At 44.5% G+C, this 22,143-nt stretch overlaps 1 protein-coding gene across 1 annotated transcript in view; it reads left to right on the top strand.

Moving 5' to 3' along the window:
* The window catches only part of LOC310779060 (mitogen-activated protein kinase kinase kinase kinase 4-like), a 161,626-nt gene that overhangs the window by 94,742 nt on the left and 44,741 nt on the right, over positions 1–22,143 (top strand). Inside the window, 10 exon segments of the mRNA XM_083639557.1 lie at positions 1,738–1,848; positions 2,383–2,473; positions 3,213–3,343; positions 5,710–5,764; positions 6,002–6,080; positions 8,326–8,501; positions 10,449–10,521; positions 11,703–11,913; positions 18,147–18,308; positions 20,261–20,347. Coding sequence (XP_083495683.1) covers positions 1,738–1,848; positions 2,383–2,473; positions 3,213–3,343; positions 5,710–5,764; positions 6,002–6,080; positions 8,326–8,501; positions 10,449–10,521; positions 11,703–11,913; positions 18,147–18,308; positions 20,261–20,347 — 1,176 coding nt within the window.

Raw genomic sequence — 22,143 nt, 5'->3', positions numbered from 1 at the left:
CTGCTCCTTTCTGTGTTTGTTGTGATAGTTTCCCATATGATTAGTTGCCTGAAAAGGAGCACCCGACACCAGCGCCTTTCTGAAAAGTTCAGATATTTTCAGCTGGAAGCGCTGGGAGCCGGAGCACTCTGAAAAAAGACGCTGGGCACAGTGCACTTTCTCTAGACGGCCGCATACGCATGAAAAAAGATGCTGGAGCTTAGGAACTTGAAATTAAAAGAAATGATAGTACTTGTTAAAGGATCATGTTTACCTTTTCGAACAGCATTTTGAAATATGAAACTCTTTAAAAAACATTTAAAGACTCTTTTAAAATAGATTTGTGTGTGTGTGTGTGTGTGTGTGTGTGTGTGTGTGTGTGTGTGTGTGTGTGTGTGTGTGTGTGTGTTGTAGCACAGCTTTCCTCCTGCGTGATTCCTAAACCATGAAATATGTAATTACCTTTACATAAAATATACAATGCAGTAAAAATAGCCCATGATCCCATATCATCGTGCACACACACACTTTCTCTGGTTCTTTCTCCCTTCGTCTCTCTCTCTCTCTCTCTCTCTCTCTCTCTCTCTCTCTCTCTCTCTCTCTCTCTCTCTCTCTCTCATGCTCCTTGCTGTTCAGACTATCCCTCGCTCCTCCCTCGGCCAACAGTCCCTGCCTCCTCCTCTTCCTCTCCTCTGTCTCTCTGGAGTTAAATGTAGTGTTTGCCTCCTTGGGTTTCATTCAACGGCCTCCATCACTCACATGAGAACAGTGTGGATGTTTGCATTGTGGAGGTGCATTGAATCACGCGAGGAAAGATGACGTTCAACCTGGAAACCATAGCAAAACGGTGCACACCGTTTTCATATTGAACACACCCCCCAGTTGAACGCTGTAACATTAGTAAACCGCTTGCAACAATAAAAGTATTCCGATAGCGAGAAAAACAACAACGTACGTGCGAAGCCACATATAAGCCGAATAACGTAGCTTACTACTTTGAAGACCAAATAAATAAATAAATCTAGAAAAAAGTCACCCGGTAGGCGTCGACTTGTGGTAGTAATGTCAAAGTGTCGAGGCGTCTATGCAACCGCTCTTATACAGAATGGCTTTTCTGCAACTCAAGCATATGTGAGAGAGAAACACAGAGAGAGCGAGAGACAGAGGAGATGAAGAGAGAGAGAGGAGCACACACACAGAGAGACTGTGCTACATTTTTGTTTATAATTGTGTTATTATTATTATTATTATTATTATATGTTTTTTATATTATTAATGTGCATTTTTGTTTTGTTTCACACCTGCTTTGGCAATGTAAACATATGTTTTCCATGCCAATAAAGCCTTTTTGAATTGAATTGAAATTGAGAGAAGAACACAGAGAGACAGGGAGGAGATGAAGAGAGAGAGGAACACAGACAGAGAGAGAGAGAGGAGATGAAGAGAGAGAGAGAGAGAGAGAGAGAGAGAGAGGAACACACAGAGAGAGAGAGAGAGAGAGAGAGAGGAGATGAAGAGAGAGAGAGGAGTGGAGCACAGGAGAGATTGATGGCTGCTGGGCCTGGTGAAGGCAGGATTAGCCTACTTGTTTTTATGGCCTGCTCCGACAGAGAGGACCTCCTCACACTGCTCAATACACTGCTGTTTGTTTTCACAGCTGAACCCCCCTTAAAGTCCCCACTCTGTGTGTGTGTGTGTGTGTGTGTGTGTGTGTGTGTGTGTGCGTGTGTGTGTGCGTGCGTGCGTGTCTGCTTGCAGCTGGTGATGGAGTTCTGTGGAGCGGGCTCCATCACAGACCTGGTAAAGAACACCAAAGGCAACACGCTGAAGGAGGACTGGATCGCCTACATCTCCAGAGAGATCCTCCGGGTAAGTCCCCATCCACCACCACACACTCTGCCCACTGAGGCATGCTGGGAGCTGGAGTTCCAGCCCATCCACCACCACACACTCTGCCCACTGAGGCATGCTGGGAGCTGGAGTTCCAGCCCATCCACCACCACACACCCTGCCCACTGAGGCATGCTGGGAGCTGGAGTTCTAGAATAGGAATCGATTTTATTCGCCAAGTGAAATAGAGTAGCACAGGGATGACGTATTTTTGTAGGCCACCCCACAAGTCATGCACTTCCTGGTTCCCTCGTCGGCGAAGTCAATGGGGTTTTTTTGTATGGGGATTTGGGCTAAATGCCTGTGAGAAGGTCAGTGATTAACAAAAGTGGATGAAACAGCGGCCTTTGTGTTCAGCAAGATAATCTTCACAAATGAGGACCACTTTTATGATTTTTGAAGCGTGATCTGATTTCCCCCCCCATCTTAATAAATCAAGCATTGCAAATTTCTCACTGGACTCTCAGGTCATTGCTAACCCCCCCCCCCCCCCCCTTATCCCCATCTCTACAGGGATTGACTCACCTGCATGCCCATCATGTCATCCACCGTGACATCAAGGGACAAAACGTTCTGCTGACTGAGAATGCAGAGGTCAAACTGGGTACGTGATACACTACTTTACTCAATTCACTTTTTCCAGAGCCTCCTCTCTCTCTCTGTCTCTCTGTCTCTGTCTCCCTGTCCCTCCCTCTCTCTTTCTCTCCCCTTCTCTCTCTCTCTCCCTCTGTATTCTGATAACGTTTAATGTTTCAGTACACTTTACTGCAAACATAAATTAATAAAGTCAATGTCTAAAGTCTGAAACTGTTTTGTTCGAAGGCCACAATGGCTTGGAAATTCCTAAATCACCTGCAAATTTGAGTATTGTACAGTATAACAAAAATTTTGTGTTGGAGAAGACACGCGCAACTAAAGTCCCACCTGGGTCCAAATATCTAAACACTATTATACACGGTGCCACTACGGTGTTTCTCTTCTAGTCATGTGGGTTACGGAAATGTTTTTGTAGATGAAACTGCTTTGAGTGAGCAGTAACTGTTTCGAGTGAGCAGTAACTGCTTTGAGTGAGCAGTAACTGCTTTGAGTGAGCAGTAACTGGTTTGAGTGAGCAGCAACTGTTTCGAGTGAGCAGTAACTGGTTTGAGTGAGCAGTAACTGGTTTGAGTGAGCAGTAACTGGTTTGAGTGAGCAGCAACTGTTTCGAGTGAGCAGTAACTGCTTTGAGTGAGCAGTAACTGGTTTGAGTGAGCAGTAACTGTTTCGAGTGAGCAGTAACTGCTTTGAGTGAGCAGTAACTGTTTCGAGTGAGCAGTAACTGGTTTAACCCTCTTGGTTTCCAGTTGACTTTGGAGTGAGCGCCCAGTTGGACCGGACGGTGGGCCGGAGGAACACCTTCATCGGGACGCCATATTGGATGGCTCCAGAGGTCATCGCTTGTGACGAAAACCCAGATGCTACCTACGACTACAGGGTAACTAACCCTAACCCCAGATGCTACCTTCGACTACAGTGTAACTAACCCTAACCCCAGATGCTACCTACAACTACAGGGTAACTAACCCTAACCCCAGATGCTACCTACAACTACAGTGTAACTAACCCTAACCCCAGATGCTACCTACAACTACAGGGTAACTAACCCTAACCCCAGATGCTACCTACGACTACAGGGTAACTAACCCTAACCCCAGATGCTACCTTCGACTACAGTGTAACTAACCCTAACCCCAGATGCTACCTACAACTACAGTGTAACTAACCCTAACCCCAGATGCTACCTACAACTACAGGGTAACTAACCCTAACCCCAGATGCTACCTACAACTACAGGGTAACTAACCCTAACCCCAGATGCTACCTACGACTACAGGGTAACTAACCCTAACCCCAGATGCTACCTACAACTACAGTGTAACTAACCCTAACCCCAGATGCTACCTACGACTACAGGGTAACTAACCCTAACCCCAGATGCTACCTACGACTACAGGGTAACTAACCCTAACCCCAGATGCTACCTACGACTACAGGGTAACTAACCCTAACCCCAGATGCTACCTTCGACTACAGTGTAACTAACCCTAACCCCAGATGCTACCTACAACTACAGGGTAACTAACCCTAACCCCAGATGCTACCTTCGACTACAGTGTAACTAACCCTAACCCCAGATGCTACCTACAACTACAGGGTAACTAACCCTAACCCCAGATGCTACCTTCGACTACAGGGTAACTAACCCTAACCCCAGATGCTACCTTCGACTACAGGGTAACTAATCCTAACCCCAGATGCTACCTTCGACTACAGGGTAACTAATCCCAACTCCAGATGCTACCTTTGACTACAGGGTAACTTACCCCAACTCCAGCACCTAGCGTTAGCACACTCGTCAACATCGGCTTTTGTCAACAACACAAGTCCCCACACTTCCTGTCTATGGTAACTCTGAGGGGACATCCACAGAGCCTTGCATACACACTGAACAGTCTGTTACAGTGATATCATTGCGCGCTCTGTAGGATCATTGAAAAATGATTTGAAAACATCGTTCTACTGGCAGAATGTATGTTGCATGCTCGAGTAAATCCTTAACGAGCGAGTAATCGAGCTTTCTATTACCGTAATTGTGTGCATCCCTAATCAGAAACCATTCGTTCTGCAAATCTCGGATTGCTTTATTTTTGGGGATTGTGATGCTTGCTGGAAAGGTGGAGAACAGAGAAACAGAGAATTAAGACATTGGCTACGTTTACATGATGACTTTTAATTCAGAATTAAAACTTCCGAATGAAATCATTCAGAAGTAAAGCTTTTTCCTGCGAGTTTACATGTAAAATCTTAATTCCGAAAAGGTGGTTACATGAAAGAAACTTTAATCTGATGTTTTTGAGTCATCGTAAGGTTTGGGGCTGGGAAGGCTTCTGATTGGATAAACGTAAACAGGATGTTAACGTCATTACGTTTACCAGAAGTAAACACTCAGCAGAGTTCTCAGCGCTGCGTGATTTCTAACCCCACATAGGATAAGCAATAACCACGCCCTGTGGCGCCGGGATTGGCCAGGAGCAACACTGGAGGACACGCAGCCCAGCGATTTCATGAACCAACTGAATAGCTCTTCTTGAGAACGGACAGCGATTTACCGGTGCGAGCGACGAGCTAGAAACAGCAACAACATGGAAGAAAACGTTATCACCGCACTTTTCTGTTTCATTTTGATCGTTTGTGTTAAGCAGCAGCACGACAGTAATATGCTACTGCTTATTCTGCGTCTGCTGAGGAGGAGAAGGGAGGCAGTAGAAAACCGCTGTACCTCAGTCCATTGCCTTTTCCCACTCGCAAGGCCAGACAGCAGTGGATGAAAAAGGGAGCGAGCATGCGCAGAAAGACCGGAATGAACTTAATTCCTAAAAAGTGTGTACATGAACGGAAAATGGTTTCATTCAGAATAAAAAACGGAATCAACCGGCCACTTACATCGGATTGAATTTTCATTCGGATTGGCCATTTTCATTCGGATTTAAGTTTTTTCAGATGTTTACATGATAACTTTTAATAGGATTGAACATTAATTCCGAATGAAAAGGGGAATAAATGGTCCATGTAAACGCAGCCATTAAGCTTTATAGTTATTTAGTTAATGGAGGAATTGCCACGTTATAGAAATATGACATACAGTATAAGTGAGAGAAGCGCACACGCACACGCACACACACACACACACACACACACACACACACACACACACACACACACACACACACAACAGACAACAGACAACAGAGAACAGACAAGTGCTGGATCATCTAACTGGTCTTATCTTCTGTTGTTCAGAGTGACCTGTGGTCCTGTGGAATCACCGCCATAGAGATGGCGGAGGGCGCGCCGCGTAAGTACAAACACTCGACTTTGCTATTTTACCTATACTAGTGATCCCTATTCCCTACAAGCTACACTAACAGTAATAGTTAATAATAGTTCTAATAATAATCATAATAATAATATAATATTAATAATATTATAATAATAATAGTTACTAATAGTTCAATCTGCAAAGTTGGAACATGGATCTGTGGTCGTTTGGTTCTGTCTGATCTGTGTTTGTCGTCTCCTTTTTTCTCTCCAGCACTGTGCGACATGCATCCAATGAGAGCCCTCTTCCTCATTCCCAGAAACCCTCCTCCTCGACTCAAGTCCAAAAAATGGTGAGCTGACTTTATATTACTGCCAGCAGCCATGCTGGAAGGACCTGTTGCACTTCCAGATGCTCAGGATCTGTTGTAAATTTCCATCTCCGTGCAGCCGTCATAGCATCCCCACACTGCACTACTTCTCTACTGCACACAAAGGAGGGCCTTTTCACAGCAACCGTTTTGAGGTGGTAAAGGACGGTTAACTAATAACATTAATGAGGGGCCTGGCACTGGAACACCTAAATCGAATGCAACCATCATATTGGTTACACCTGCTTTACTTCGTGCTTTACCACCTCAAAACAGTTGCTGTGAAAAGGGTCTATAGAGCCCAAGTTATAAGAAGCCACAGTGGGAATCGAACCCTTAATCAGAATCAGAATCAGAATCACTTTTATTGCCACAGTATGCAAGTTACATACGAGGAATTTGTCTTAGTGTCTGTAGGCAGCGTAGCGGTTACATCAATATACAGAGATCAGAAGTAGGAAGATAACTAAAGACAATCGCAAGGTTGCAAGTGCAATCAAATCGAATCAAATCGAGTCAATATATACATGAGTGGTGAAGTGTTCTGTGGATGATAAATATGAATTTACGTTGGATTTACATGAGATTTACAGACTGAGTTAAATATACGTTAAATAGGCAGTGGATTTACATGAATTTACAGTCAGAGTTAGATAAGAGTTTACATTGAATGTACCGGTACATGAAATTTACAGGCTAAGTTAAATAGGCATTAATGTGCAGGGAATTTACATGAATTTACAGTCCCAGTTAGACAGGCATTAAATTAGATACAGTTAGGGGTGCACCGATCGATCGGCACGCAATCTGTATCGGCCGATTTTGACCTCAAATATGTGATCTGCTGCTGCAGATATTTCTTTATTGTCGCCGATCGCATAGCCGATCATGCTGCACGTGAGAAACATGAGGCAGCCCATTTTCATGTCTTCAATGTCTATCGTTTAACTTTCATATTGTGCTCTAACGTTTATATCATTGTGTTGCAAAGCACAGCTTTCATCAGTGTACTCACCTCCACACACCACACCAGACTGTCAACACACCCCTTGCGTCTTTGAATCACACACATCAGCTGGTGATTAGAGCAGACTCAGCAGAGAGAAGTTACCTCCAGTCCTCCCGCCTACCGAGGCATTTGCATGCTGTTAAGTCCGTGTTTGATCCATATTTGCGTGTATCCTCCTAACGTTAATAGCTCCGGTTAGCTTTAGCCGCTTTAGCTTAATCGATAAAATAGTTAACTTGGGTCGAAGTTATTTTTCATGTGTAACAGGGAAATCCCGGAAAATGGAGATTTTTGTTGAGTGAACTGAACTGCATTGAACTGGTAACATGGAAATCCTGAAGTGGAGTGATTTTTGTTCTTTTATAAACTGAACTGAGGGAACTGGACTGAACTACTAGCCATTTAGTTCAACACAGTCTTGTGCTCCAATTATCTCACACACAAAAAATCATGTTAGCCTACAAAATATAAAATATTGATGTAGAAAAAAAAGAAAATGTGCTGCACTTTCAATTTGATGCATGAAATGTAGGCCTATATGTAAAATGGAAACTGTTCTATAATAGATTGCTATAGCTGCTTCAAAATAAATAAATAAATATATATATATATATATATCGTGATCGGTAATCGGTAATCGGTGATCGGTTAGGCAGATATTTCTCATAGGTGATCGGCAATCGGTGATCGGTGGCAAAAAACGTGATCGGTGCACCCCTAGATACAGTATGTCGTATGAGTTCCTGTTTTATGGGGGGGAGGGGGGGGGGGGTTCAGTTGAGTTTAGGAGGAGGTAGTGAGTTTGTGTGTGTGTGTGTGGGGGGGGGGGGGGTTGTTGGTGAGGCCGTTGGCGGAAGGGGTTTCCGGGCCTTGTTGGTGAGGCTGATGGCGGTTGGGAAGAAGCTGGTCTTGTGGCGGGTGGTTCTGGTCTTGGCAGACCTCAGTCTCTTGCCGTGGGGGAGTGTCTTAAAGAGTTTGTGGCCAGGGTGGGAGGGGTCAGCCATGATCTCGCGAGACCGCTTCAGTGTCCTGGCTGCATGCAGGTCCTGGAGGGATGGCAGGTTGCATCCGATTATCCTCTCAGCGCAGCGGATGATGCGCTGAAGTCTGTTGATGTATTTTAGAGACAACAACAGTCATTAACCCTGACAGCGTGCCATAATCCAACTCATTTGCCCTGTCTTTCTCAAACTCATCTGTCCTGTCTTTCCGCGACAGGTCTAAGAAGTTCTTCAGCTTCATTGAGGGCTGCCTGGTGAAGAACTACACCCAGCGCCCCCCCACTGACCAGCTGCTGAAGCACCCCTTCATCAGGGACCAGCCCAACGAGAGGCAGGTCCGCATACAGCTCAAGGACCACATCGACCGCACCAAGAAGAAGAGGGGCGAGAAGGGTGAGTCCGCATGGGATAGCTGCTGCTGTGTTTATCACTGAAGGGAAAAACTGACCTAATCTTATTTTTGAAATGGTCAAATCTGAGCTTGGGAATCATATAATGGGGTTTGAAAGGGGTTCATAAGCCCAAAGATCATAATTGTTTTTAGGTTAACCACTGCATATTTTGGAAATGATACAATGGGTTTTGAAAGTGTAAATGTCGTGATGTTTTCTGAAGAGTTGGAGGATCGTGGGACCGTGGGATCTTTCAATTCAAGTCAACATCTTGACTGCTACACTGGGTTTGACCTGGCAGCAGTACTGTGTTGGTTAAAGACAGTTGTTTCACTGTCGTATGGTGAGCGAGCAGCTGCTAAACATGGCAGACCTCCAAGGGCTTCTCTGTAGCTTAATGGATATCCACGGTGGGAGATATTCAAACTGGGGATGCAGAGGAGGAAAAAAAACATTTTGCTTTACACCTGAACTAAAATTGGTGGATAATTAACTCATTGAATGCCAAGGACGGACATGTTCGTCATTTCAAATAGTAACGTAGAGTGCCAAGGACGGACATGTTCGTCAATTGCGTTTTTTGACGGTGGGGCGTCGATCAAAGCCTTCTGCCTCTGATGTACAAATATTATAGCTATTGGATGTGTCTAACCTATTTTACAGAACCCTTAGGTGGCGACAGTGCTCTCCACATAACAGAAAGGCAAGGAAAAAACAAAGAAGAAGTCGTTATGGAAACGGAAATCGCATCGCATCCGTATGCATCGATATGCTGAAGCACGTTACTGCAGCTGTGCCTGCAGCAGCCAATCTGCTCCCACAATTGAGCCGCTCCGTGTCGGTTGCGACAGCACATCTGCACATCCACACCGTGGAGTTGTTATTATTCTCAACTGGAAGCATCGTTGCCGGTGACAAACACACGCGGAACGCTGTAAAAAAGCCTGGCTGTTCCGCACCCTTCACTGTGCGCACAGCAAACTCAGCAGAGAGCCACCACAGACAGGAGGAGGAGTGTGCAGTTGAGGCGAGGCGGGGCGGGGCGGGGGGGGGGGGGGGGGGGGGCACGCAGAGCAGCACGCAACACCCAGACAGACCCAGGCAGCAGGACAGGATTGACAAACGCAAGCCAGAATATCCGATACCCACCAGCAGCAAATCAAAACCAGCAAGAAGCTGCAACCAGCAGCGCACGCAGGGGCCAGCGCTGCTGGTTGTAGCTAAAAATATTATTCTGCCAAACAAAATTCCCTGGCCTAAACTGTTTTATTGAAGGAAATTATTTTTGAGGTGTGACTACATTAGAAAAGATTAGCTTCAGAGTCAGTGATGTGCTTGAAATGATTAATTTCACAAAAGGCCAATTATCTCAGCTTCTAGAAAGAAATTGCTTTTTTTGGATGAATCAAGCTATCTTCTCCGGCTCATAACTAAAGAACGGAAAATGGGATCAATAAACTTTTTTTTGCAGATGATAGAATAGAGTCTCATCGTTCTTTGTGCGTGTTCAGTGTTTACATAGTAATATCACACAATATTCTGTGGGCCTCGAGAAATCACTGAAAACGCTCTGAAACTCTGGCACTGGGAGCGTCCGTTCTCCAAAAGTGGCTGGCACTCAATGAGTTAAAAGGATGTATGACATATTTTCTGCTAACAAAGGCGGTACAAACTTTCACAATTCCATACATTTAGTTTAGGTGAAATATTTCAAGATTTACGAGTCAAATCAAAAAAATTCTCAGAGGCCCAGAAGGAATTGAGGCCTCAAGGATTGGCAAGGAGGGACGTTTGTGTGTGTACGTTTGTGTGTGTGTGTGTGTGTGTGTGTGTGTGTGTGTGTGTGCGTGTGCGTGTGTGTATATTCTCAAATGTATTAGACACTTTATTTTACCAGCCACTTTGACTTTCTTGTTACTTATCACTTATTTTTCCTTCCTATCTTCAGATGAGACAGAGTATGAATACAGTGGCAGCGAAGAAGAGGAGGAGGAAACACCTGAGCAAGAAGGAGAGCCAAGGTAATGTTATAATGGAGTATTCTAATGCATTTTTATACATCAATTAGTTCCGGCCAAGCAATTTGATTGGCCAAGAAGCATTCCAGCCGTGATGATATTTCAGTCTAACATCACAGGAAGCTTCACTGTACTGTATGTATATCACTCTGCATCACAGCTAAACGTTACCTTGATTATGTTGCGTTCAAACAGTGTTCGCACCCAGGGACAGCGATATGGATTTGACCTTAATTATGGACGGTAAACTGAAACCGTCTATGGTAACTCAAAGTAGCTAACGTTAGCTTAGCTAGCCTAGCTTGCAGTCGGGAAACTGCAGGCAGCAGGTTTACCTGTTGTTGCTTGCTAGTGCAATCCTGAGGCAACTGTTTTTGTTGGGGGAAACAAATAACAGACAGAAAAGGGTAAAAAATAGGGAAATCGGGAGTGTTGGCAGATATGGTCAAAGTACCTGCTAACACCTCTACGCCCCCCCCTCCAAACAGCTCCATAGTGAACGTGCCGGGCGAGTCTTAACACCTCTCCCCTCCCTCCTCCAAACAGCTCCATATTGAACGTGCCGGGCGGGTCTTAACACCTCTCCTCTCCCTCCTCCAAACAGCTCCATAGTGAACGTGCCGGGCGAGTCTTAACACCTCTCCCCTCCCTCCTCCAAACAGCTCCTTAGTGAACGTGCCGGGCGAGTCTTAACACCTCTCCCCTCCCTCCTCCAAACAGCTCCATAGTGAACGTGCCGGGCGAGTCTTAACACCTCTCCCCTCCCTCCTCCAAACAGCTCCATAGTGAACGTGCCGGGCGGGTCTTAACACCTCTCCCCTCCCTCCTCCAAACAGCTCCATAGTGAACGTGCCGGGCGAGTCTTAACACCTCTCTCCTCCCTCCTCCAAACAGCTCCATAGTGAACGTGCCGGGCGAGTCTTAACACCTCTCCCCTCCCTCCTCCAAACAGCTCCATAGTGAACGTGCCGGGCGGGTCTTAACACCTCTCTCCTCCCTCCTCCAAACAGCTCCATAGTGAACGTGCCGGGCGAGTCTTAACACCTCTCCCCTCCCTCTTCCAAACAGCTCCATAGTGAACGTGCCGGGCGGGTCTTAACACCTCTCCCCTCCCTCCTCCAAACAGCTCCATAGTGAACGTGCCGGGCGAGTCTTAACACCTCTCCCCTCCCTCCTCCAAACAGCTCCATAGTGAACGTGCCGGGCGAGTCCACCCTTCGCCGCGACTTCATCCGGCTGCAGCAGGAGAACAAGGAGCGCTCGGAGGCCATGCGCCGCCAGCAGCTCCAGCAGGAGCAGCAGCTCAGAGAGCAGGAAGAGTACAAGCGCCAACTACTGGCCGAGAGGCAGAAACGTATTGAGCAGCAGAAGGAGCAGAGGAGGCGGCTGGAGGAGGTGAGCACATGGGGATGTAGGCTAGCACTCACTGAACCTCAGCCCAAAGAGTCCAACGTGAGATCTTGTAGTTTTTATTTTTATAACGTTAATGGAGAGCGAAGATCAAGTGAAAATAGTGGGCTCTCGGGTGTAGCACACCTTCTGGCAGCCATATTGGACATTTTCAGCTCTTGGCTATGAACATGGCTTCTCAGCAGAATTGAATAGGCATAGGTTCATTTCTGAGCTTTTTTGATTGGAAATGGATAATTTCACCACTGATATAACTGATTGATTTTGTGCCTGCTTGTTAGCTAACCGTAGTATCACATCTGCACACCAGCACACATCTAGTAGCAGCTAGCGTTAGCATGTCAACATTCATGTATTTGCTGGCTAGTTAGCTAGCTAACAGCTTCAGGTTAACTGAGCTGACTCTTCTCTATAACTCTATAACTGTTTTGGAGTAGTTAGAGACTGGGGCTAAAGACAGCCTTGTTGATATGCTTAGACATAATTTGTGTCCTGCCAGTTCTCCACCTCCACGATGGCGCTAGCGCTAGCTGTAGCTGCATGTGGAATTGTGCCGCACAACTTAAAAGTCTCAGAAATCAGGACCAAGCTTGCATCTACATACACTCACTCATTGCGTACACACAACTGGTATACTTCTGCTGTTTGTGTTTATATGCATCAGTTAGCCTATTCTCAGTCACTTTAGAATAACTCTGCTTCACCACAACCTAAAATGACATACAGCCATATTTGTTCATGATGAGTAAACATGTTTATTCCTTCAAATGTCAAACACCACATGGTGCCCTGTCATTACTGTTGTGGTGTGTGATACCAGCAGCAGCAGTGATTAGTCTGGGGCTGCAGGGATCAGGCTCAGGCTGATCAGAATGCACTGAATCATTGTGATGACATCACTGGTCCACACTTAACTCAAGCCAACTCTTGATAATAATAATAATAATAATAATAATAATAATAATAATAATAATAATAAATCAATAGCTGTCAAACTAAATTAATCCCTGCAAAACTGTTTACAGTTTTTGGATATGGGTGAGATCATGTGCAAAATAAATCAGCATTGTTTTTTGGTGAAGTGTCTCTTTAAACATGTATGCTTTCGCCTGCAGTCCCTGTTTTGTTAACTCATTGAGTGCCAGCCACTTTTGGAGAACGGACGCTCCCAGTGCCAGAGTTTTCAGAGCGTTTTCAGTGATTTCTCGAGGCCCACAGAATATTGTGTGATATTACTATGTAAACACAGAACACGCAAAAAGAACAAGGAGACTCTATTGTATCATCAGCAAAAAAAAGTTTATTGATACCATTTTCCGTTCTTTAGTTATGAGCCGGAGAAGATAGGTTGTTTTCAGCGTTTTCAGGCATTTCAAATTATAAGCTGAGATATTCAGCCTTTTGTGAAATGCAGCATTTCAAGCACATTCACTGACTCTAGGTAATATTTTCTGATGTAGTGATGTGGTGTAGTTGTGTCCTGCCCTGCGTGCCCCAACCCCCTCCCCCCCCTCAGCTGAAAACTCCTCCCCACACTAGTAACACACAGCCTCACGCACGCAGCGTCTATTTTCGGAGTGCTTTTGGTGCGCCGCCTCCCAGGCAGCGCAACATGGAGAAGCCACACGCGGACTGCAGTAAAAGGTTTGGCTTTTCATTGTCGGCTGCTGCTTTTCTAGCGGCTAATCATGTGGAGAAACTATGCTGACAGATAGACAGAGGCAGAAGGGCTCAGTTGTGTGCGCGGATTGACTGTGTTCGCAGCCCCCGTCAGTTGCAGCCAGAACAATCTACATGGCTCTGGGCTGCAGCATGAGCGGGTTCACTTTGATCACGGCTATTTCAGGCTGTGTATTCCTGACATTTCTGTAATCTGGAGAGCACTGTCGCCACCTAAGGGTTCTGTAAAATAGGTTATAGACCTCCAATAGCTATAATATTTGTACAGGAGAGGCAGAAGGCTTTGATCGACGCCCCACCGTCAAAAAACGCAATTGACGAACATGTTCGTCCTTGGCACTCTACGTTACTATTTGAAATGACGAACATGTTCGTCCATGGCACTCAATGAGTTAAGGTTTTGTCTAAAGGCATCCTCAGCTGAGAAGGTCTTATAACAGGGGGGAACGTGAAACCTCTGATCAGAACAGTCATGATAACTTATCTTATAGCCAATTAAATATGATTGACATTGAACCACTTGAAGCTTGGGACCCTTAGAGCATCTTGAACGACCCCATAAGATCCCCAGACCACAGTTTGGTTTGATTGTGAAGCCATGGTGCGCTGATGATGGCTTCCAATCAGCTGTTTCTATACGTCACTGCTGCTTCGGAGTTACAGTCCCACACACACACACACACACACACACACACACACACACACACACACACACACCCCAAACGGGATCAAATGCACCTCAGAGGCTGTGAACATATCGTATTGTTCACAAAATGCTTTGCAAGCTTTTTTTCTGGGCTATGTTCTTTTTTTGTGTAATACAGTAGAGATAGACAGTAACGATTAGGAGAGAGAGAGAGAGGGGGAATTATCACGGTCACATGGCATCCGGCCCGGGACGCCCCCAGCGGTGCAAGCTTTGAACGTAGCCCAGCTTTCTCTGGACCTGCAAAATATTCCCAATGGGTCACTTTAGGCGAATCTACGGCAGCGTCATCATTAGGAAAGATGCAACGGTCTTCTCTGCAGCCCTGATTTGTGATTTAGCCGGATAAGTATGAGGACAAGTTGTATTTTGACACTAAAGTCCGGCCTTCTGCAGCCGAAGTTATTGCCTATTGCAATGAGCCATAGCTTCTGTGTAATGAAGGCTGGATTAAATACTTTTGTCGAGAAGGTTAGCGGTCTAGAAACACGATTTGTGTCTGATAAACCTAGAGAGTAGACTGCAAAATCAGTTCAAATTAATTGGCATCCCCAGAGGAAACGTTGGAAAATCCTTGCTGTAATTAGCCGTTATCTCACTGAGCTGTGGTATTTTTCTATTAGTGTCTATTAGTGTCTTTCTCTTGGATGGGGAGAGAGAGAGAGACACAGAGAGAGAGAGAGAGAGAGAGAGAGAGAGAGAGAGAGAGAGAGAGAGAGAGAGAGAGAGAGAGAGAGAGAGAGAGAGAGAGAGAGAGAGAGAGAGAGAGAGGACAGATTGGTGAGAGAGGGAAATGAAAGTAGAGAGTCAGAAACAGACAATTATAGAGTCAGTCAGAGAGTACTGACAGACAGTACTGAGATCTCTGGGAGGAGGGAAGGAGACTCGAAGAGAAAGAGGAGACCAAAATAGATGAGGAGAACATGTTAGCTGGAACTGAAATGAAATGAGATGACACACAGGCTACCAATAGCTAGGTAGCTAGTTAGCTATATTTCTATCTATCTATCCAGAAAGACAAACTGCTATCTAATGTTAGCATAGACACACTGTCATGATGTTTATCAACAAAGGCAATTTTCACATTTTAGTTAGCTACTCACCTGAGACAAACGCAGAGCTGTTCAGCAGGGCTGATGGTGTCCCTGTACAATAGAACGTTTCAACGTTAGTTAATATACAACATTGTGTATAAATTGCATAAGCCTAGCATAAGCCCTGGTCACTGAAAAGAAGGCCACTGATGTCATAGAATGATGACGCTCACCTCGAGAGGAAATATGAATCCATAGTTACGTGAAACATCATTTTCGGAGTACCGTAAATCCCCACACCGAGTTACTTCCTTGTTTGCCTGTATAGAGCGCTTCCGCTGTGGCGTATACCTGGTGGCCATGTTTATAAAGTAATTCCGGCTATCTATTTACCTTAAAAATATATATAATTTCTCCGGATTTGAATTAATATATCTCGTGGTGACTACCCAAAGCACAACATGTATTTTGGCGGTATTAGATAATGTGTTTTTGGTTATTTTGAACAGGTGTACCATTGGCATCATTATATGGCGATGCTTACTAACTTCACGACTGTAGGTCACTGTATACTGCTCCGACAGTGACGGTAAAGGCATGGTGTACCTTGGTTATGTGGGGGGGATATGGCAAATGACAAAAAAAGTGGCGTATCCCTTTAATACTCTTGTCAAAGACATGTACTGTATGTTAGGGTTAATACTCCTGTCAAAGACATGTACTGTATGCTAGGGTTAATACTCCTTTCAGACATGTATATTTGGGTTAATACTCCTGTCAAATACATGTATGTTAGTGTTAGTGTTAATACTCCTGTCAGTGCCCCTGACCAATGCACTGGCAATTGAAGTGGAGCTGGTGCCCAGGCGCTGCACTGCGGCTGCCCACTGCTCCCAGTTCTAGATACCTACTATAGGATGGGTTAAATGTAGATGATACAGGATGATAAAGTATACAAAAAGCATTTCTCACATTCAAAAGATGTTTAACTGAAGATGTTTAGCCCGTCAGCAGGCTCATGGAGAGATGATGAATAACTGTATGTACGCCTCGAAGGCACATATTAGTGAGAAAACAACATCTTGGTGTTTTCCAACAACATTCCCTGGTGATTCATGACACTGCTTGTAGATGAAAATAGACTTTACAGGTCAGGCAGGGGGATGGATCCTGTGAGCCCAGCTCAACTCTGCTGTGTACATGTGCAGGCAGGGGGATGGATCCTGTGAGCCCAGCTCAACTCTGCTGTGTACATGTGCAGGCAGGGGGCTCGATCCTGTGAGCCCAGCTCAACTCTGCTGTGTACATGTGCAGGCAGGGGGCTCGATCCTGTGAGCCCAGCTCAACTCTGCTGTGTACATGTGCGCTCCTGTTTGATGGACAGCCTCCTCTGGAAGACTGTTGGGGATCTGTAGATAGACGATGCCCCACGGCCTGCCCCGCGGCCTGCCCCGCGGCCTGCCCCGCGGCCTGCCCCGCGGCCTGCCCGCGGCCTGCCCCGCACCTTTTCATAAGCAGATGACGGACACAGATTAGTGTCATTTCTTAATTCGTCTGCTTTGAGAGCCAAGTGTTCGATAACTGCCAGTCAGACTTAACATGTTACTCAGATTAACTGATTATGTCGTAAGGCAGCGCATCATGACAACTTGGTGCTCTGAGGCAAAGAGAGGCTTCGTTCCTGTCACATGTCGGCTGATCCAATGTCTGCCTTTTCTTCTCGTTCTCCACTCTCCAATGGACCAGGTGTCTGTATCCTGGATAGACATGCCTGCCATCCTGTGTCCCTCCTACAAAGCAACATGGAACCAGAGTTTAGGAAGTATGGGATGAGGCCTGAGAAAATGATACTGCTGATTATTTCCAGGGTTCCCACAAGCTCTGGAGGTCCTGGAAAGTTTGAGACAAAATAAAGCGACTCTCTAAAAGTTTTTGAAAATGAATGGATGGCATTGAGTGTACTTTTTTTAAATTATTATTATTAAAATACAGTATCAAAATGCATCCATATGGCTCAGTTACTTAGCTGCAGTTTTAAAATGAATAATTTCACCGTTTGAGGCCAAATGAGACCAGCGTCATGTCAAGCTATTGAAAAGTCATTGAATTTGATGTCCAGTGTGGCAACCTCATGCTTTGCTTGATATTGTGATCATGATTATTAACGAGAATTATTTATCTCAATGATTTTAGAAACATTTTAGAAACTTATTTTATTGTAGAAAAGGCAGTGTTTATTTTGCTGGCAGTCCAGTATGACTAGTGTGGAGTTTGCTGAATGAGTCCGTCATTACAGCTGACTGCTGATATGTTTGTTCAGTTTCTTTTCTTCTATAGCATTTTGTGCTCTGCAAATATACTTACCATTATCAATAATGTCTGGGTCCACTGAACCTGAACAACAGCTCATCAATTGTTGTCCTGCATGCTAATGTTGCTCCACCAAGCTGCTGTGGTGCCAAAATTATGATTGTTGTCTCGAGTCAAGAATGACGTAAGATTTACTTATTGTCATGAAAAAAATTCTGGTTAGTGTTCAAAAACCCAAGCACATGTAGGTTGCATGCGTCCTGATCTGACTTTGTGCCACATATCCATGTGGTCCAGACTGGAATTGATCAAATGCGACTCCATGCACCTTTTTGCTGTCGACACTGATTAGAAAACATTAGATCTGTCACATGCAGATGGGAACAATCGAAATTGGGCCAATTTAAGCTGCAGTGTGTGAACAGAGCCTTTTATATTTGTTGTCACTAACCCTTGCTCCTTGTCGCCACCCTTGTGGCCGCGCACAGCAACAACGGCGCGACCGGGAGATGAGGAGGCAGCAGGAGCGCGAGCAGCGGCGCCGCGAGCAGGACGAGAAGAGACGCATGGAGGACGTAGACCGACGCCGGAAAGAGGAGGAGGAGCGCAGGAGGGCCGATGACGAGAAGAGGAGGGCTGACCGTGAACAGGTAGGCAAGGCAAGGCAACTTTATTTATATCGCGCATTTCATGCCAAAGGCAATTCAAAAGTGCTTTACACAAATAGAAGAGATAAAACAATACAACAATGGAACACATGAAATTACATCAGAAAAAAATTACAATCACAGTAAAAAAAAGTTACAATAAAAACACAGAGGTGGGAAATACAATAGTAAAATAGTAAGAGTAATAAAAAAAAAAAAAAAAAGTCACAGTAAAGATCTATATGCTATATCAAATAAAACAGTTTTGAGGCCAGATTTAAAAGAGTGAAGTGTCGGAGCTGATCTAAGGTTATCTGGTAACTTGTTCCATGCTCGTGGTGCATAAAATTGAAAAGCAGATTCTCCATGTTTCGTTCTAGCCCTTGGAACATTGAGGAGGCCAGCAGCTGAAGACCTGAGGGGTCTGGCAGTTTCATAGCATGAGATGAGATCGCTAATATATTTAGGCCCTAAGCCATTTAGTGCTTTATAAACAAGCAAATAGATTTTAAACTGTATTCTTTCACGCACAGGAAGCCAGTGCAGTGACTGTGGTCTCGTTTTTTAGTACCAGTTAAAATCCTAGCAGCAGCGTTCTGAATGAGCTGCAAATTTTTTATGCATTTATTTGAAAGGCCTGTGAAATTGCTGTTACAGTAATCCAGTTTACTAAAAACAAATGCATGCACCAGTTTTTCAAGGTCATGTTTGGACATGAAGCCCTTGATCCTTTGCGATGTTTTTTAATTTGTAGAAAGCAGATTTTGTGATCGCTTTGACTTGACCATGAAAATTTAAGTCAGAGTCAATAACTATACCAAGGTTCCTGACTTGGATTTTAGTTGTAAGTGAGAGGGACTCAAAGTGTGTACATGCTTTAAGTCTCTCCTCTTTTGGACCAAATACAATTATTTCTATTTTCTCCTTATGTAATTGCAGGAAATGTAGGCTCATCCATTCATTAACCTGCTGAATGCATTCCATTAATAAGTCAATTTGGCCATAATCGCCAGGTGATAATGAAATGTAAAGTTGTGTGTCGTCCGCATAATTATGATAAGAGATCCCATTGTTTTTTAAGGTAGGAGCCAGGACGACATCCACCTGACAGAAAGCAGCTGTTTCTATTAGGAATTTCCATGCGTTTGCTCCCCGTAAACCAGAGTTATGCCAGTGATTCTCCCCTTTTCATATGAAGGACCCCTAATTTAGTCCACATTAGGGCCACGGACCGCCATTTCATGAGATTTTGTCTCTCGGACCCAAATCCGAGAATGTTTTTATTGTTAGATATGATTTTGAGCAGAATTACATGACTGTGTTGCAAGTAGAGAGATAACGAGAAACTATAATCAAAACAGTCATTCTTCTACATTCTCTAATTGTGTTCACTTCTTGTAAATGAAATATTACTGAAGTTGATCAATTTGCTGGGGACCCCCTGAACCCCTTCAAGGACTCCTGGTGGTCGCCGGATCCCACGTTGAGAACCATGACTTAAGCTTTTAGATCTTGTTGTCTGATCCGTTAAACCAGTGGTTCTCAAACTTTTTCACATCAAGGACCCCTAAACTGACACACATTAGACCACGGATGACCCCCATTTCATGTGATTTTGTGCAGGGTCCCCATCTGATAAGATTTTTTGCTTTTAGATGTTTTATTACAGAAAGTGTATGAAACCCATGAACAAAATAGTCATACATTCTGTCATTGTGTTACTTATAGGTGGAATATAGGGAAAATATCCCCTTTTTTGCTGGGGACCCCCTGGAACCCCCTCCCCCGGACCAAACGTTGAGAACCACTGCGTTAAACAAACACAACAAGTTGTACACTTTGTACACTTCCCACTTGATCTCAGGGTTTTCTACCTAGAGGTTTTTTCAAACAAGATGTGATGTGGTCTGGTATTGAACTCCCGGGGCCGGGGCGGGGCTGTGTTTGATTGACAGGAGTACATCCGTCGTCAATTGGAAGAGGAACAGAGGCACCTAGAGATCTTGCAGCAGCAGTTGCTTCATGAGCAGGCCATGCTCTTGGTGAGTGTTGCTTCCACACTATAAACCTTTACAGTTTAGTATTTTTTTACAGGAAAAACTAGAAATGTGTCCGTCCTTCTGTCATTTATGTTTTGTCTGAGTTAAATATTTTTTTCTCGCTCTGACTTTTGCTCTCTCTCTCTTTATCTCTCCAAATGTATTTGCTCAAATGTTATTTCCATCAGTTTCTCTATCCCATGTCGCTGGGTTTGAAAAATGTTTCCCCCAACTCCCAGGTTGTTAAATTTTCTAATGGAGGTAGTCATTATCCCTCCGTTACACAAACTTTCCTGAATCTGTTTTTGTTTCCAATCTGAACTCAATCAAATAATTGGGTCTAACTTAGGACTGTTGTAGATCCAAGGGGAGCTGTTAAATATTGAGGTTGAAACGTAATAACCATCCTCAGCTTTTCGCCTGGAAGTTGGGATGTTTACGGGCCCTTAGTGATGATGTCGCCAGGAAACAACTCATCCAGCAGGAAGTGTTCTTTCCAGATGTTCCAGGTTTGGCGGAGCACGGGGCTTCTGCTTATTTGTGGGGTTTGTTGGACTTGATGGTGTTTCATTGTTAATGGACTCAGTTCCTCCTGGGCTTATGAAGGATAGTCAAATAAAGAAAGGATATGACCACTCACATCCCGCCTTCCACGCTTCACACCATCACTTTGTCATTGTCTCAGCACTTCCCACAACGCCATCATCATTCAGAAACGTCAGGCTAAAATACATGTTTCCTTTACATCATGATTGGCTTTCACACTTGGCTAGAGTCATCGCTAGTTTCAAGTATTCACACATTTGCTTTGGCTAAATTGCTTTGGTTAACTTAAAGAGAATTCACACATGTTTGAGCCAACGCGCTCTTACCTTACATGGAGAAAACCTCTGGTTATAAAGCAACACAACAATACACTTGTAAAAACCACTGTTGTTGTGTTTTCAATACTACGAAGCCCTCCAAAAAAGGGCTTTTTAATTTTAATTTTAATTTAAACTGCATGTAGCTTAATTCTTGCCTGGGCTTAGGCCCTGGATCTCTTAATAGCACCATTATGTTCTCCAAAAATGTTATTGTACATTGAGGACAATGAACAATGAAGTGATGCAATGCACAGAAATACCAATGAATGGACAGTTTACACAAGGTAATAGTTGACGCTTTCTAAGTTAACGCTTTCTAAGATCGAATAACAATTGATAGATAAAAATGTGAGCACTATGGCTTTCACATTTGCTCCACAAGCCTGCTGCTGCAAATTACACCTAGCATCTCACCACGATGATATGAAGATCAGCATTATTATTGTGTATTTGCACTGATTTGTAGAGAAGGAGCTGGTTAGTACTGTTGCCTCACAGCAAGAAGGACCTTTTTCTGTGTGGAGTTTGCATGGTCTCCCTGCAGGTCAGGTGGATTGGAGACTCTAAATATCCCATAGGTGTGAATGGTTTGCGGATCCCATGGAGGTTAGCGGTCGCTGTGGTGTCAGCTAATGGAGACCTTGATAAAAGAGCAGCAATATGGTGTCAATAGTGCAACCTGCCCAAAGTCTTTGTGTCAGTGGCTTGGCTCAACTTCCCCCTCCCTGTACTCAGGAGTATAAATGGCGGGAGCTTGAGGAGCAGCGCCAAGCCCAGAAGCTCCAGAAACAGCTGCAGCAGGAACAGGCCTACCTGCTGTCACTCCAGCAACACAAGCTTCTGGATAGCAGCAAACCAGCCCAGCAACAGAGTGCCAAACCTCCCCATAACCTTTTACTGGACAGAGCAAAACACCACCAGAACCTTGAAACG

Source organism: Poromitra crassiceps (assembly GCF_964638095.1).
Source record: "Poromitra crassiceps genome assembly, chromosome: 6".
NCBI classification, from domain to species: Eukaryota; Metazoa; Chordata; class Actinopteri; order Beryciformes; family Melamphaidae; genus Poromitra; species Poromitra crassiceps.
The sequence above is the reverse complement of the archived record's forward strand: the minus strand, read 5'-3'. Positions and strand labels throughout refer to the sequence as shown.